This window comes from Pseudophryne corroboree, chromosome 3 (genome assembly GCF_028390025.1).
Source record: "Pseudophryne corroboree isolate aPseCor3 chromosome 3, aPseCor3.hap2, whole genome shotgun sequence".
NCBI lineage: Eukaryota > Metazoa > Chordata > Amphibia > Anura > Myobatrachidae > Pseudophryne > Pseudophryne corroboree.
The window spans coordinates 752,834,632-752,849,358 of NC_086446.1; the positions used below are offsets into that span (position 1 = coordinate 752,834,632).

The window sequence follows — 14,727 nt, forward strand, 5'->3', positions numbered from 1 at the left end:
CTGTACAACCTGTGATCTGAACCCAGTTAACAGCATGATAACAGCGGAGCCTCTGAAAAGATGGCTCACAACAATAATAACCCGATTTTTGTAACAATAACTATGTACAAATATTGCAGACAATCCGCACTTGGGATGGGCGCCCAGCATCCACTACGGACTACGAGAAATAGAATTATCGGTAAGTAAATTCTTATTTTCTCTAACGTCCTAAGTGGATGCTGGGGACTCCGTCAGGACCATGGGGATTATACCAAAGCTCCCAAACGGGCGGGAGAGTGCGGATGACTCTGCAGCACCGAATGAGAGAACTCCAGGTCCTCCTCAGTCAGGGTGTGCCCCTGACCAAGTATCAGCTCGGCAAAGTTGTAAAGCCGAGACCCCTCGGGCAGCCGCCCAAGCTGAGCCCACCTTCCTTGTGGAATGGGCATTTACATATTTTGGCTGTGGCAGGCCTGCCACAGAATGTGCAAGCTGAATTGTACTACACATCCAACTAGCAATCGTCTGCTTAGAAGCAAGAGCACCCAGTTTGTTGGGTGCATACAGGATAACAGCAAGTCAGTTTTCCTGACTCCAGCCGTCCTGGAAACTATATTTTCAGGGCCCTGACAACATCTAGCAACTTGGAGTCCTCCAAGTCCCTAGTAGCTGCAGGTACCACAATAAGCTGGTTCAGGTGAAACACTGACACCACCTTAGGGAGAAACTGGGGATGAGTCCGCAGCTCTGCCCTGTCCGAATGGACAATCAGATATGGGCTTTTTTGAGTCAAACGCCGCCAATTCAGACACTCGCCTGGCCGAGGCCAGGGCCAACAGCATGGTCACTTTTCCTGTGAGATATTTCAAATCCACAGATTTGAGCGGTTTAAACCAATGTGATTTTAGGAATCCCAGAACTACGTTGAGATCCCACAGTGCCACTGGAGGCACAAAAGGGGGTTGTATATGCAGTACTCCCTTGACAAACTTCTGGACTTCAGGAACTGAAGCCAATTCTTTCTGGAAGAAAATCGACAGGGCCGAAATTTGAACCTTAATGGACCCCAATTTGAGGCCCATAGACACTCCTGTTTGCAGGAAATGCAGGAAACGACCGAGTTGAAATTTCTTCATGGGGCCTTCCTGGCCTCACACCACGTAACATATTTTCGCCACATGTGGTGATAATGTTGTGCGGTCACCTCCTTCCTGGCTTTGACCAGGGTAGGAATGACCTCTTCCGGAATGCCTTTTTCCCTTAGGATCCGGCGTTCCACCGCCATGCCGTCAAACGCAGCCGCGGTAAGTCTTGGAACAGACATGGTACTTGCTGAAGCAAGTCCCTTCTTAGCGGCAGAGGCCATGAGTCCTCTGTGAGCATCTCTTGAAGTTCCGGGTACCAAGTCCTTCTTGGCCAATCCGGAGCCACGAGTATAGTTCTTACTCCTCTACGTCTTATAATTCTCAATACCTTGGGTATGAGAAGCAGAGGAGGGAAGACATACACCGACTGGTACACCCACGGTGTTACCAGAAACGTCCACAGCTATTGCCTGAGGGTCTTTTGACCTGGCGCAATACTTGTCCAGTTTTTTGTTCAGGCGGGACGCTATCATGTCCACCTTTGGTCTTTTCCAACGGTTCACAATCATGTGGAAGACTTCCCGATGAAGTCCCCACTCTCCCGGGTGGAGGTGCCTGCTGAGGAAGTCTGCTTCCCAGTTGTCCACTCCCGGAATGAACACTGCTGACAGTGCTATCACATGATTTTCCGCCCAGCGAAAAATCCTTGCAGTTTCTGCCATTGCCCTCCTGCTTCTTGTGCCGCCCTGTCTGTTTACGTGGGCGACTGCCGTGATGTTGTCCCACTGGATCAATACCGGCTGACCTTGAAGCAGAGGTCTTGCTAAGCTTAGAGCATTGTAAATTGCCCTTAGCTCCAGTATATTTATGTGGAGAAAAATCTCCAGACTTGATCACACTCCCTGGAAATTTTTTTTTTTTTTTTCCTTGTGTGACTGCTCCCCAGCCTCTCAGGCTGGCCTCAGTGGTCACCAGCATCCAATCCTGAATGCCGAATCTGCGGCCTTCTAGAAGATGAGCACTCTGTAACCACCACAGGAGAGACACCCTTGTCCTTGGAGATAGGGTTATCCGCTGATGCATCTGAAAATGCGATCCGGACCATTTGTCCAGCAGATCCCACTGAAAAGTTCTTGCGTGGAATCTGCCGAATGGAATCGCTTCGTAATAAGCCACCATTTTTCCCAGGACTCTTGTGCAATGATGCACTGACACTTTTCCTGGTTTTAGGAGGTTCCTGACTAGCTCGGATAACTCCCTGGCTTTCTCCTCCGGGAGAAACACCTTTTTCTGGACTGTGTCCAGAACCATCCCTAGGAACAGCAGACGTGTCGTCGGAAACGGCTGTGATTTTGGATATTTAGAATCCACCCGTGCTGTCGTAGAACTACTTGAGATAGTGCTACTCCGACTTCCAACTGTTCTCTGGACCTTGCCCTTATCAGGAGATCGTCCAAGTAAGGGATAATTAAGACGCCTTTTCTTTGAAGAAGAATCATCATTTTGGCCATTACTTTGGTAAAGACCCGGGGTGCCATGGACAATCCAAACGGCAGCGTCTGAAACTGATAGTGACAGTTCCATACCACGAACCTGAGGTACCCTTGGTGAGAAGGGCAATTTGGGACATGGAGGTAAGCATCCTTGATGTCCAGGGACACCATATAGTCCCCTTCTTCCTGGTTCGCTATCACTGCTCTGAGTGACTCCATCTTGATTTGAACCTTTGTATGTAAGTGTTCAAAGATTTCCCATTTAGAATAGGTCTCACCGAGCCGTCTGGCTTCAGTACCACAATATAGTGTGGAATAATACCCCTTTCCTTGTTGTAGGAGGGGTACTTTGATTATCACCTGCTGGGAATACAGCTTGTGAATTGTTTCCAATACTGCCTCCCTGTCGGAGGAAGACGTTGGTAAAGCAGACATCAGGAGCCTGCGAGGGGGAGAAGTCTCGAATTTCCAGTCTGTACCCCTGGGATACTACTTGTAGGATCCAGGGGTCCACTTGCGAGTGAGCCCACTACGCGCTGAAACTCTTGAGACGACCCCCCACCGCACTTGAGTCCGCTTGTACGGCCCCAGCGTCATGCTGAGGACTTGGCAGAAGCTGTGGAGGGCTTCTGTTCCTGGGAATGGGCTGCCTGCTGCAGTCTTCTTCCCTTTCCTCTATCCCTGGGCAGATATGACTGGCCTTTTGCCCGCTTGCCCTTATGGGGACGAAAGGACTGAGGCTGAAAAGACGGTGTCTTTTTCTGCTGAGATGTGATTTGGGGTAAAAAAGGTGGATTTTCCAGCTGTTGCCGAGGCCACCAGGTCCGATGGACCGACCCCAAATAACTCCTCCCCTTTATACGGCAATACTTCCATGTGCCGTTTGGAATCTGCATCACCTGACCACTGTCGTGTCCATAAACATCTTCTGGCAGATATGGACATCGCACTTACTCTTGATGCCAGAGTGCAAATATCCCTCTGTGCATCTCGCATATATAGAAATGCATCCTTTAAATGCTCTATAGTCAATAAAATACTGTCCCTGTCAAGGGTATCAATATTTTCAGTCAGGGAATCCGACCAAGCCACCCCAGCGCTGCACATCCAGGCTGAGGCGATCGCTGGTCGCAGTATAACACCAGTATGTGTGTATATACCTTTTTAGGACATTTTCCAGCCTCTCAGCTGGCTCCTTGAGGGTGGCCCTATCTGGAGACGGTACCGCCACTTGTTTTGATAAGCGTGTGAGCGCCTTATCCACCCTAAAGGGTGTTTCCCAACGCGCCCTAACTTCTGGCGGGAAAGGGTATACCGCCAATAATTTTCTATCGGGGGAAACCCACGCATCCTCACACACTTCATTTAATTTATCTGATTCAGGAAAAACTACAGGTAGTTTTTTCACACCCCACATAATACCCTTCTTGTGGTACTTGTAGTATCAGAAATATGTAACAACTCCTTCATTGCCCTTAACATGTAACGTGTGGCCCTAAAGGAAAATACGTTTGTTTCTTCACCGTCGACACTGGAGTCAGTGTCCGTGTCGACCGACTGAGGTAAATTAGCGTTTTACAGCCCCTGACGGTGTTTGAGACGCCTGGACAGGTACTAATTTGTTTGCCGGCCGTCTCATGTCGTCAACCGACCTTACAGCGTGTTGACATGATCACGTAATTCCTTAAATAAGCCATCCATTCCGGTGTCGACTCCCTAGAGAGTGACATCACCATTTCAGGCAATTGCTCCGCCTCCTCACCAACATCGTCCTCATACATGTCGACACACACGTACCGACACACAGCACACACACAGGGAATGCTCTGATAGAGGACAGGACCCCACTAGCCCTTTGGGGAGACAGAGGGAGAGTTTGCCAGCACACACCAAAAACGCTATAATTATACAGGGACAACCTTTATATAAGTGTTTTTCCCTTATAGCATTTTAATATATATATACATATCGCCAAATAAGTGCCCCCCCTCTCTGTTTTAACCCTGTTTCTGTAGTGCAGTGCAGGGGAGAGCCTGGGAGCCTTCCCACCAGCATTTCTGTGAGGGAAAATGGCGCTGTGTGCTGAGGAGAATAGGCCCCGCCCCCTTTTCGGCGGGCTTCTTCTCCCGTTTTTCTGAGACCTGGCAGGGGTTAAATACATCCATATAGCCCCCAGGGGCTATATGTGATGTATTTTTAGCCAGAATAAGGTACTATCATTGCTGCCCAGGGCGCCCCCCCCCCCAGCGCCCTGCACCCTCATTGACCGCTTTCGGCATCTGCAAGGGGGTCGGCGGCGCGGCTCCGGGACGAACCCCAGGGTGAGACCTGTGTTCCGACTCCCTCTGGAGCTAATGGTGTCCAGTAGCCTAAGAAGCCAATCCATCCTGCACGCAGGTGAGTTCACTTCTCTCCCCTAAGTCCCTCGTAGCAGTGAGCCTGTTGCCAGCAGGACTCACTGAAAATAAAAAACCTAACAAACTTTTACTCTAAGCAGCTCTTTAGGAGAGCCACCTAGATTGCACCCTTCTCGGCCGGGCACAAAAATCTAACTGAGGCTTGGAGGGGGGTCATGGGGGGAGGAGCCAGTGCACACCACCTGATCCTAAAGCTTTTACTTTTGTGCCCTGTCTCCTGCGGAGCCGCTATTCCCCATGGTCCTGACGGAGTCCCCAGCATCCACTTAGGACGTTAGAGAAATAAAAGATAATTATACTCACCTGAACCATGGTCCAGAGATAAATCCACGTACTTGTCAAAAAAAGAAAACGAACACCCGACCAGCGTACTGAAAGGGGTCCCATGTTGACACGAGACCCCTTTCCCCGAATGCAGAGAGACCCCCCCCGTGACTGCTGTCACTGAAAGGTCTTGTAAGCCAATCAGCGAGCGCAACGTTCTTGCACTCTGTGCGCGTCTGAGCTGTCAGCGCATCGCAAAGCCTCTCCATTATATTCAATGGTGGGAACTTTGCGGCTAGTGGTGGGGTCACCCGCGGTCAGCGGCTGACCGCGGGTAACCCCACCGCTGACGGCAAAGTTCCCACCATTGAAAGTAATGGAGAGGCTTTGCGATGCGCTGTCTGACCTCAGACGCGAGACAGCCAATCAGGTGAGCGCCACGAAGTAGCGCTTCCTGATTGGCTGAAGAGACCTCAGTGACAGGAGTCACGTGGGGTCCCGGCATTCGTGGAAAGGGGTCCCATGTGTCAACATGGGACCCTTTTCAGTCCGTTGGTACGGGTGTGCGTGTTTTTATTTTGCCAAGTACGAGGATTTTATCTCTGGACGTGGATTTATCTCTGGACACTGGCAGGTGAGTATAATTTTTTTCACAGGTACCCTCGGATCGTCGGAGACTGTGGCAGTCGGCGTGTCAACATATGTAAGTATGTGTGTGTCGGCAGTGTGTAATAAAGTTGTACTTGTCACGGTGTGTGTCTCCTGTTTTTATTTGGGTATTTTTTTCCCAGTAGTACTACAGGTACCAGCGGGCCCGTTTTTCTCCCGCATGCTGGTACTTGTGGTTCTCCAAGTACCAGCTTGCGGGGGAGGCTTGCTGGGACTTGTAGTACTACTGGAAAAAAATAAGAATTTACTTACCGATAATTCTATTTCTCGTAGTCCGTAGTGGATGCTGGGGACTCCGTCAGGACCATGGGGATTAGCGGCTCCGCAGGAGACCGGGCACAAACGTAAAAGCTTTAGGATCAGGTGGTGTGCACTGGCTCCTCCCCCCATGACCCTCCTCCAAGCCTCAGTTAGGATACTGTGCCCGGACGAGCGTACACAATAAGGAAGGATTTTGAATCCCGGGAAAGACTCATACCAGCCACACCAATCACACTGTACAACCTGTGATCTGAACCCAGTTAACAGCATGATAACAGCGGAGCCTCTGAAAAGATGGCTCACAACAATAATAACCCGATTTTTGTAACAATAACTATGTACAAGTATTGCAGACAATCCGCACTTGGGATGGGCGCCCAGCATCCACTACGGACTACGAGAAATAGAATTATCGGTAAGTAAATTCTTATTTTCTCTGACGTCCTAAGTGGATGCTGGGGACTCCGTCAGGACCATGGGGATTATACCAAAGCTCCCAAACGGGCGGGAGAGTGCGGATGACTCTGCAGCACCGAATGAGAGAACTCCAGGTCCTCCTCAGCCAGGGTGTGCCCCTGACCAAGTAGCAGCTCGGCAAAGTTGTAAAGCCGAGACCCCTCGGGCAGCCGCCCAAGATGAGCCCACCTTCCTTGTGGAATGGGCATTTACATATTTTGGCTGTGGCAGGCCTGCCACAGAATGTGCAAGCTGAATTGTACTACACATCCAACTAGCAATCGTCTGCTTAGAAGCAAGAGCACCCAGTTTTTTGGGTGCCTACAGGATAACAGCAAGTCAGTTTTCCTGACTCCAGCCGTCCTGGAACCTATATTTTCAGGGCCCTGACAACATCCAGCAACTTGGAGTCCTCCAAGTCCCTAGTAGCCGCAGGTACCACAATAAGCTGGTGCAGGTGAAACGCTGACACCACCTTAGGGAGAAACTGGGGACGAGTCCGCAGCTCTGCCCTGTCCGAATGGACAATCAGATATGGGCTTTGTGAGACAAAGCCGCCAATTCGGACACTCGCCTGGCCGAGGCCAGGGCCAACAGCATGGTCACTTTCCATGTGAGATATTTCAAATCCACAGATTTGAGCGGTTTAAACCAATGTGATTTGAGGAATCCCAGAACTACGTTGAGATCCCACAGTGCCACTGGAGGCACAAAAGGGGGTTGTATATGCAGTACTCCCTTGACAAACTTCTGGACTTCAGGAACTGAAGCCAATCTTTTCTGGAAGAAAATTGACAGGGCCGAAATTTGAACCCTAATGGACCCCAATTTGAGGCCCATAGACACTCCTGTTTGCAGGAAATGCAGGAATCGACCGAGTTGAAATTTCTTCGTGGGGCCTTCCTGGCCTCACACCACGCAACATATTTTCGCCACATGTGGTGATAATGTTGTGCGGTCACCTCCTTCCTGGCTTTGACCAGGGTAGGAATGACCTCTTCCGGAATGCCTTTTTCCCTTAGGATCCGGCGTTCCACCGCCATGCCGTCAAACGCAGCAAGTCTTGGAACAGACATGGTACTTGCTGAAGCAAGTCCCTTCTTAGCGGCAGAGGCCATGAGTCCTCTGTGAGCATTTCTTGAAGTTCCGGGTACCAAGTCCTTCTTGGCCAATCCGGAGCCACGAGTATAGTTCTTACTCCTCTACGTCTTATAATTCTCAGTACCTTGGGTATGAGAAGCAGAGGAGGGAAGACATACACCGACTGGTACACCCACGGTGTTACCAGAACATCCACAGCTATTGCCTGAGGGTCTCTTGACCTGGCGCAATACTTGTCCACTTTTTTGTTCAGGCGGGACGCCATCATGTCCACCTTTGGTATTTCCCAACGGTTTACAATCATGTGGAAAACTTCCCGATGAAGTTTCCACTCTGCCGGGTGGAGGTCGTGCCTGCTGAGGAAGTCTGCTTCCCAGTTGTCCACTCCCGGAATGAACACTGCTGACAGTGTTATCACATGATTTTCCGCCCAGCGAAGGATCCTTGCAGTTTCTGCCATTGCCCTCCTGCTTCTTGTGCCGCCCTGTCTGTTTACGTGGGCGACTGCCGTGATGTTGTCCCACTGGATCAATACCGGCTGACCTTGAAGCAGAGGTCTTGCTAAGCTTAGAGCATTGTAAATTGCCCTTAGCTCCAGTATATTTATGTGGAGAGAAGTCTCCAGACTATATCACACTCCCTGGAAATTTTTTTCCCTGTGTGACTGCTCCCCAGCCTCTCAGGCTGGCATCCGTGGTCACCAGGACCCAGTCCTGAACGCCGAATCTGCGGCCCTTTAATAGATGAGCACTCTGCAGCCACCGCAGAAGAAACACCCTTGTCCTTGGAGACAGGGTTATCCGCTGATGCATCTGAAGATGCGATCCGGACCATTTTTCCAGCAGATCCCACTGAAAAGTTCTTGCGTGAAATCTGCCGAATGGAATCGCTTCGTAAGAAGCCACCATTTTTCCCAGGACCCTTGTGCAATGATGCACTGACACTTTTCCTGGTTTTAGGAGGTTCCTGACTAGCTCGGATAACTCCCTGGCTTTCTTCTCCGGGAGAAACACCCTTTTCTGGACTGTGTCCAGAATCATCCCTAGGAACAGCAGACGTGTCGTCGGAAACAGCTGCGATTTTGGAATATTTAGAATCCACCCGTGCTGTCGTAGAACTACTTGAGATAGTGCTACTCCGACCTCCAACTGTTCTCTGGACCTTGCCCTTATCAGGAGATCGTCCATTTTCTTTGAAGAAGAATCATCATTTCGGTCATTACCTTGGTAAAGACCCGGGGTGCCGTGGACAATCCAAACGGCAGCGTCTGAAACTGATAGTGACAGTTCTGTACCACGAACCTGAGGTACCCTTGGTGAGAAGGGCAAATTGGGACATGGAGGTAAGCATCCTTGATGTCCAGGGACACCATATAGTCCCCTTCTTCCTGGTTCGCTATCACTGCTCTGAGTGACTCCATCTTGATTTGAACCTTTGTATGTAAGTGTTCAAATATTTCAGATTTAGAATAGGTCTCACCGAGCCGTCTGGCTTCAGTACCACAATATAGTGTGGAATAATACCCCTTTCCTTGTTGTAGGAGGGGTACTTTGATTATCACCTGCTGGGAATACAGCTTGTGAATTGTTTCCAATACTGCCTCCCTGTCGGAGGGAGACGTTGGTAAAGCAGACTTCAGGAACCTGCGAGGGGGAGACGTCTCGAATTTCCAATCTGTACCCCTGGGATACTACTTGTAAGCTCCAGGGGTCCACTTGCGAGTGAGCCCACTGCGTGCTGAAACTCTTGAGACGACCCCCCACCGCACCCGAGTCCGCTTGTACGGCCCCAGCGTCATGCTGAGGACTTGGTAGAAGCGGTGGAGGGCTTCTGTTCCTGGGAATGGGCTGCCTGCTGCAGTCTTCTTCCCTTTCCTCTATCCCTGGGCAGATATGACTGGCCTTTTGCCCGCTTGCCCTTATGGGGACGAAAGGACTGAGGCTGAAAAGACGGTGTCTTTTTCTGCTGAGATGTGACTTGGGGTAAAAAAGGTGGATTTTCCAGGTGTTGCCGTGGCCACCAGGTCCGATGGACCGACCCCAAATAACTCCTCCCCTTTATACGGCAATACTTCCATGTGCCGTTTGGAATCTGCATCACCTGACCACTGTCGTGTCCATAAACATCTTCTGGCAGATATGGACATCGCACTTACTCTTGATGCCAGAGTGCAAATATCCCTCTGTGCATCTCGCATATATAGAAATGCATCCTTTAAATGCTCTATAGTCAATAAAATACTGTCCCTGTCAAGGGTATCAATATTTTCAGTCAGTGAATCCGACCAAGCCACCCCAGCGCTGCACATCCAGGCTGAGGCGATCGCTGGTCGCAGTATAACACCAGTATGTGTGTATATACTTTTTAGGATATTTTCCAGCCTCCTATCAGCTGGCTCCTTGAGGGCGGCCGTATCTGGAGACGGTAACGCCACTTGTGATAAGCGTGTGAGCGCCTTCATTTAATTTATCTGATTCAGGAAAAACTACAGGTAGTTTTTTCACACCCCACATAATACCCTTTTTTGTGGTACTTGTAGTATCAGAAATATGTAACACCTCCTTCATTGCCCTTAACATGTAACGTGTGTCCCTAAAGGAAAATACGTTTGTTTCTTCACCGTCGACACTGGAGTCAGTGTCCGTGTCTGTGTCGACCGACTGAGGTAAATGGGCGTTTTAAAGCCCCTGACGGTGTTTGAGACGCCTGGACAGGTACTAATTTGTTTGCCGGCCGTCTCATGTCGTCAACCGACCTTGCAGCGTGTTGACATTATCACGTAATTCCCTAAATAAGCCATCCATTCCGGTGTCGACTCCCTAGAGAGTGACATCACCATTACAGGCAATTTGCTCCGCCTCCTCACCAACATCGTCCTCATACATGTCGACACACACGTACCGACACACAGCACACACACAGGGAATGCTCTGATAGAGGACAGGACCCCACTAGCCCTTTGAAGAGACAGAGGGAGAGTTTGCCAGCACACACCAAAACGCTATAATTATACAGGGACAACCTTTATATAAGTGTTTTCCCTTATAGCATCTTAATATATAATCATATCGCCAAATAAGTGCCCCCCCTCTCTGTTTTAACCCTGTTTCTGTAGTGCAGTGCAGGGGAGAGCCTGGGAGCCTTCCCTCCAGCAGTTCTGTGAGGGAAAATGGCGCTGTGTGCTGAGGAGAATAGGCCCCGCCCCCTTTTCGGCGGGCTTCTTCTCCCGTTTTTCTGACAACCTGGCAGGGGTTAAATACATCCATATAGCCCCAGAGGCTATATGTGATGTATTTTTAGCCAGTATAGGTACTTTCATTGCTGCCCAGGGCGCCCCCCCCAGCGCCCTGCACCCTCAGTGACCGTTGGTGTGAAGTGTGCTGAGAGCAATGGCGCACAGCTGCAGTGCTGTGCGCTACCTCATGAAGACTGAGAAGTCTTCAGCCGCCGATTTCTGGACCTCTTCTCTCTTCAGCATCTGCAAGGGGGTCGGCGGCGCGGCTCCGGTGACCCATCCAGGCTGTACCTGTGATCGTCCCTCTGGAGCTAGTGTCCAGTAGCCTAAGAAGCCAATCCATCCTGCACGCAGGTGAGTTCACTTCTTCTCCCCTAAGTCCCTCGTTGCAGTGAGCCTGTTGCCAGCAGGACTCACTGAAAATAAAAAACCTAATAAAACTTTTACTCTAAGCAGCTCTTTAGGAGAGCCACCTAGATTGCACCCTTCTCGGCCGGGCACAAAAACCTAACTGAGGCTTGGAGGAGGGTCATGGGGGGAGGAGCCAGTGCACACCACCTGATCCTAAAGCTTTTACTTTTGTGCCCAGTCTCCTGCGGAGCCGCTAATCCCCATGGTCCTGACGGAGTCCCCAGCATCCACTTAGGACGTCAGAGAAACAATATTCTGTCATTTTCCTCAAGGCTATCAGCCTCCCATCCGCAGCCCTTGGATGGGGGGGACAGCCTCGGGCTTCACCCCTGGCCCTTGGGTGGCTGGGGGGGGGGGGGGACCCCTTTATTGAAGGGGTCCCCACTCCCCCAGGGTACCCCGGCCAGGGGTGACTAGTTGGATATTTAATGCCATGGCCGCAAGGCACTGTATAAAAGTGACCCCCGGCTGTGGCATTATCTGTCCAGCTAGTGGAGCCCGATGCTGGTGTATAAAATACGGGGGACCCCTACTCTTTTTGTCCCCCGTATTTTTTGCACCAGCATCAGGCGCAGAGCCCGGTGCTGGTTTTAAAAATACGGGGGATCCCATGTCAATTTTGTCCCCGCATTTTTAGAACCAGGACCAGCTCGAAGAGCCCGAGGCTGGTTATGCTTTGGAGGGGGGACCCCACGCCATTTTTTTTCTCGTTTTTTCCCCCGCTTTCCCCCGTTTTTTTAAATCGCGGCAAAATCCGGCAAATCGGCCGTTTTTCGCCCGCGGGACTGTCGAATCCGTTTTTCATTGAATATGGTTAATTCCGGAAGCCACCTGCCGGAATTCACCTGTCGAATTGTGTCGAATTAAAACACGTCGATAATTTGCCGCGATTCGCCGCTAATTGCATATACCCCTGAAAGAGGTAGCGAAGAGGAGGTAGATTCAGAGAAGCGAACACTAAAGGAGCGATTAGATAAGTAGGATAGGAACCAAGAAAAGGCTGCGTCTTTAAGACCTAGGGATTGTAGAGTTTGTATGAGAAGAGAGTGGTCAACAGTATCAAAGGCAGCAGATAGAGCTAGAAGAATAAGTAGTGAGTAATGGCCTTTAGACTTCATAGTGACCAAATCATTAACCACTTTAGTCAGTGCTGTCTCTGTGGAATGTCCAAGCTCGCGCCTTAAACAGGATGTTGACCCCCTCACAACTCTTTTACATACAGTATTACCATCCCAACCCACTATATATTTCTGTAATCTCCAACATATGTAGGATAACATCCTAACGGAAACAGGTCCAAGACTACGCTGCAGTGCATGAATCTACAAGTCTACACAAAGAATTGTTTGGGGGCAATTCAATCGCTTTCTAGTCACTTTAGATGGGACGATATTCAATTGATTGTGCTGGCGGGTGCGAGTAACTGTGCGCCGAAATGGACCAGATTCCAACATTGTAAAATCTGCTGTAACTCTTGCCTAATTTAGGACATCTCTGTAATACCTGGTTTGGTTGTTCTGTAATTCCTATGTGACTTTAAAGGGAGGGGGCGGGGGGGGGGGGGATAAACAATTGTTCTTTATTGCAGCATCCGCTTCTGTCTAAAGTGCCGATTGTTTGCAGGGAATACAATTGTTTTTTGGGCACCCTGTGCCCAACACAGCAGTTCAACTTTTGCTCCGTTCGCGCGCGAATACCCGCAGGCGGCTATTACTTCTGCTCACCCACTCCTGAGGTGGCGATCAGAAATGTGCGAAAAGTCCAGCTTTTCGCACATCTTTCTAGCTGTGCCCAACAGTTTAGACTGCTTTAGTCTTTTTGCATGGCTAAACCCTGTCTATATGGGCAGCATCAGTATATAAAGTATTGGGTGGGCAGCACTGAAACAACTGCATATTGTCCCATTTAAAGCGAGGGTCATATATGCCGCAACTACTATAGGCGACAATAAAACATCTGAATCGTTTCCTTTGTCTCACTGGGCGCCCATTACTGATCACAGATTTCTACTTGCAGACTGCTGAGGTTAGAGTAGAAATCCATCTGAAGTTGGGCTTTTGGGACCTTAACTGATGTTTGGGTGTCCAAACAGCAACACGCCCAGTAATTTGGATAGGTCTAGCCACTTTACGTGCTGGTGCATTTGGGGGTGACAGCCAAACTAAGGGCATGATTCAATTCACAGAGTTGAAAAGCGCCGGGAATTAGATCCCGGGGCTATTTAATACAGCGCAATGGTAAGTCGGAGAATGCCCGTTCTCCTGGACTAAATAGGGTGTTTTGTCGGGAGAACCAGCATTCTCAGACTTAAGTGCCCAGCGCGAAGCTGTTTCAGCCATGCTAAGGGCAGAAATCAGCATCACGCCCTTCACTTTTGTAGTATTTCTGCTCGCACCCCTCAGGGGGTGAGAGAAGAAATCACGTCGTCTGGTGTCACAGGGCGCTGTATTGAATACCCCTGGGTGCTATTCAACTCTCTGTGAATTGAATTGTGCCCTAAGTTAGGGAAGCCACGGCACGGCACAATTGAATAGCTCCCATCACTTTAGACGAGAGCTGCAGCTGCAAAAAAACAATTGAATCCCCTCCACCCACCAAAAATAAAAAATGTGTACATACATTTTTAAGGCTGAAGGTGCTCATTTTCTTGTGCCTATTTTTCACGTCTACAAAATCAGTGGTATAATAGTTATGTGCATTATCTGTAGTATGGTTTAATGTACATCACAGTGGAATTTTAAGAAATTTTATTAAGTTGGACAAGGAATTCTACTTACTTAGGGTTATCAAAGCAAATGTCTTTTTATGCAGGACACCACTATAAATGAAAAAAAAATATACAAATTAAAAATATAAAAAAGGACAAATTTTTGTTTTAAGGTAGCTTATAGGATATCTAAAAAGAAAAAAGAAAAAAAAAAAAAAAAAAAAAAGACAGCATGTTTGATTGGACTTGGCAACAGCTATCAAATGTTATTGGACCATGCTCTGAAGTCTGGACCTCTCTTAGGAGGTTTTCATTACTTTTTATTTTGTCATTTTCTTTAAATACAAGTTTGAGGTTGTCCTTATGGCAAGATTTTCAATATAACTAGTTTAGCCTTTAACCATAACCAAAACATTGACTTCTGCTGGGCATGTACTGTGAGATTAAGGGCGATATTCAATTGTTTATCTTGCTGGGGGGTGATATTAAATAGTTTTTTGTTTTACTGTGCCTGTTTCTACCACCCAGAGAGTTCGGGTTTAGCCTCATAAAGCAGCTAAACCTGACCAAACCAATGGTCGCGACAAGAAAAAGTCCCATTTAAATGCTCAAAGGGGACACTCTTCCATTATTTCTGCTCGCCACC

The 14,727-nt window shown here is 49.1% G+C and overlaps 1 protein-coding gene across 2 annotated transcripts in view; it reads right to left on the reverse strand.

Annotated features, from left to right (window-relative positions):
* LOC135056781 (ligand-dependent corepressor-like) overlaps positions 1-14,727 on the reverse strand; it is a 116,285-nt gene that overhangs the window by 50,825 nt on the left and 50,733 nt on the right. For both annotated transcript variants that reach the window (XM_063962358.1, XM_063962357.1), the window contains exon 2: positions 14,152-14,192. In XM_063962358.1, the coding sequence (XP_063818428.1) occupies positions 14,152-14,192 (41 nt within the window). The remainder of the gene's footprint in view (positions 1-14,151; positions 14,193-14,727) is intronic.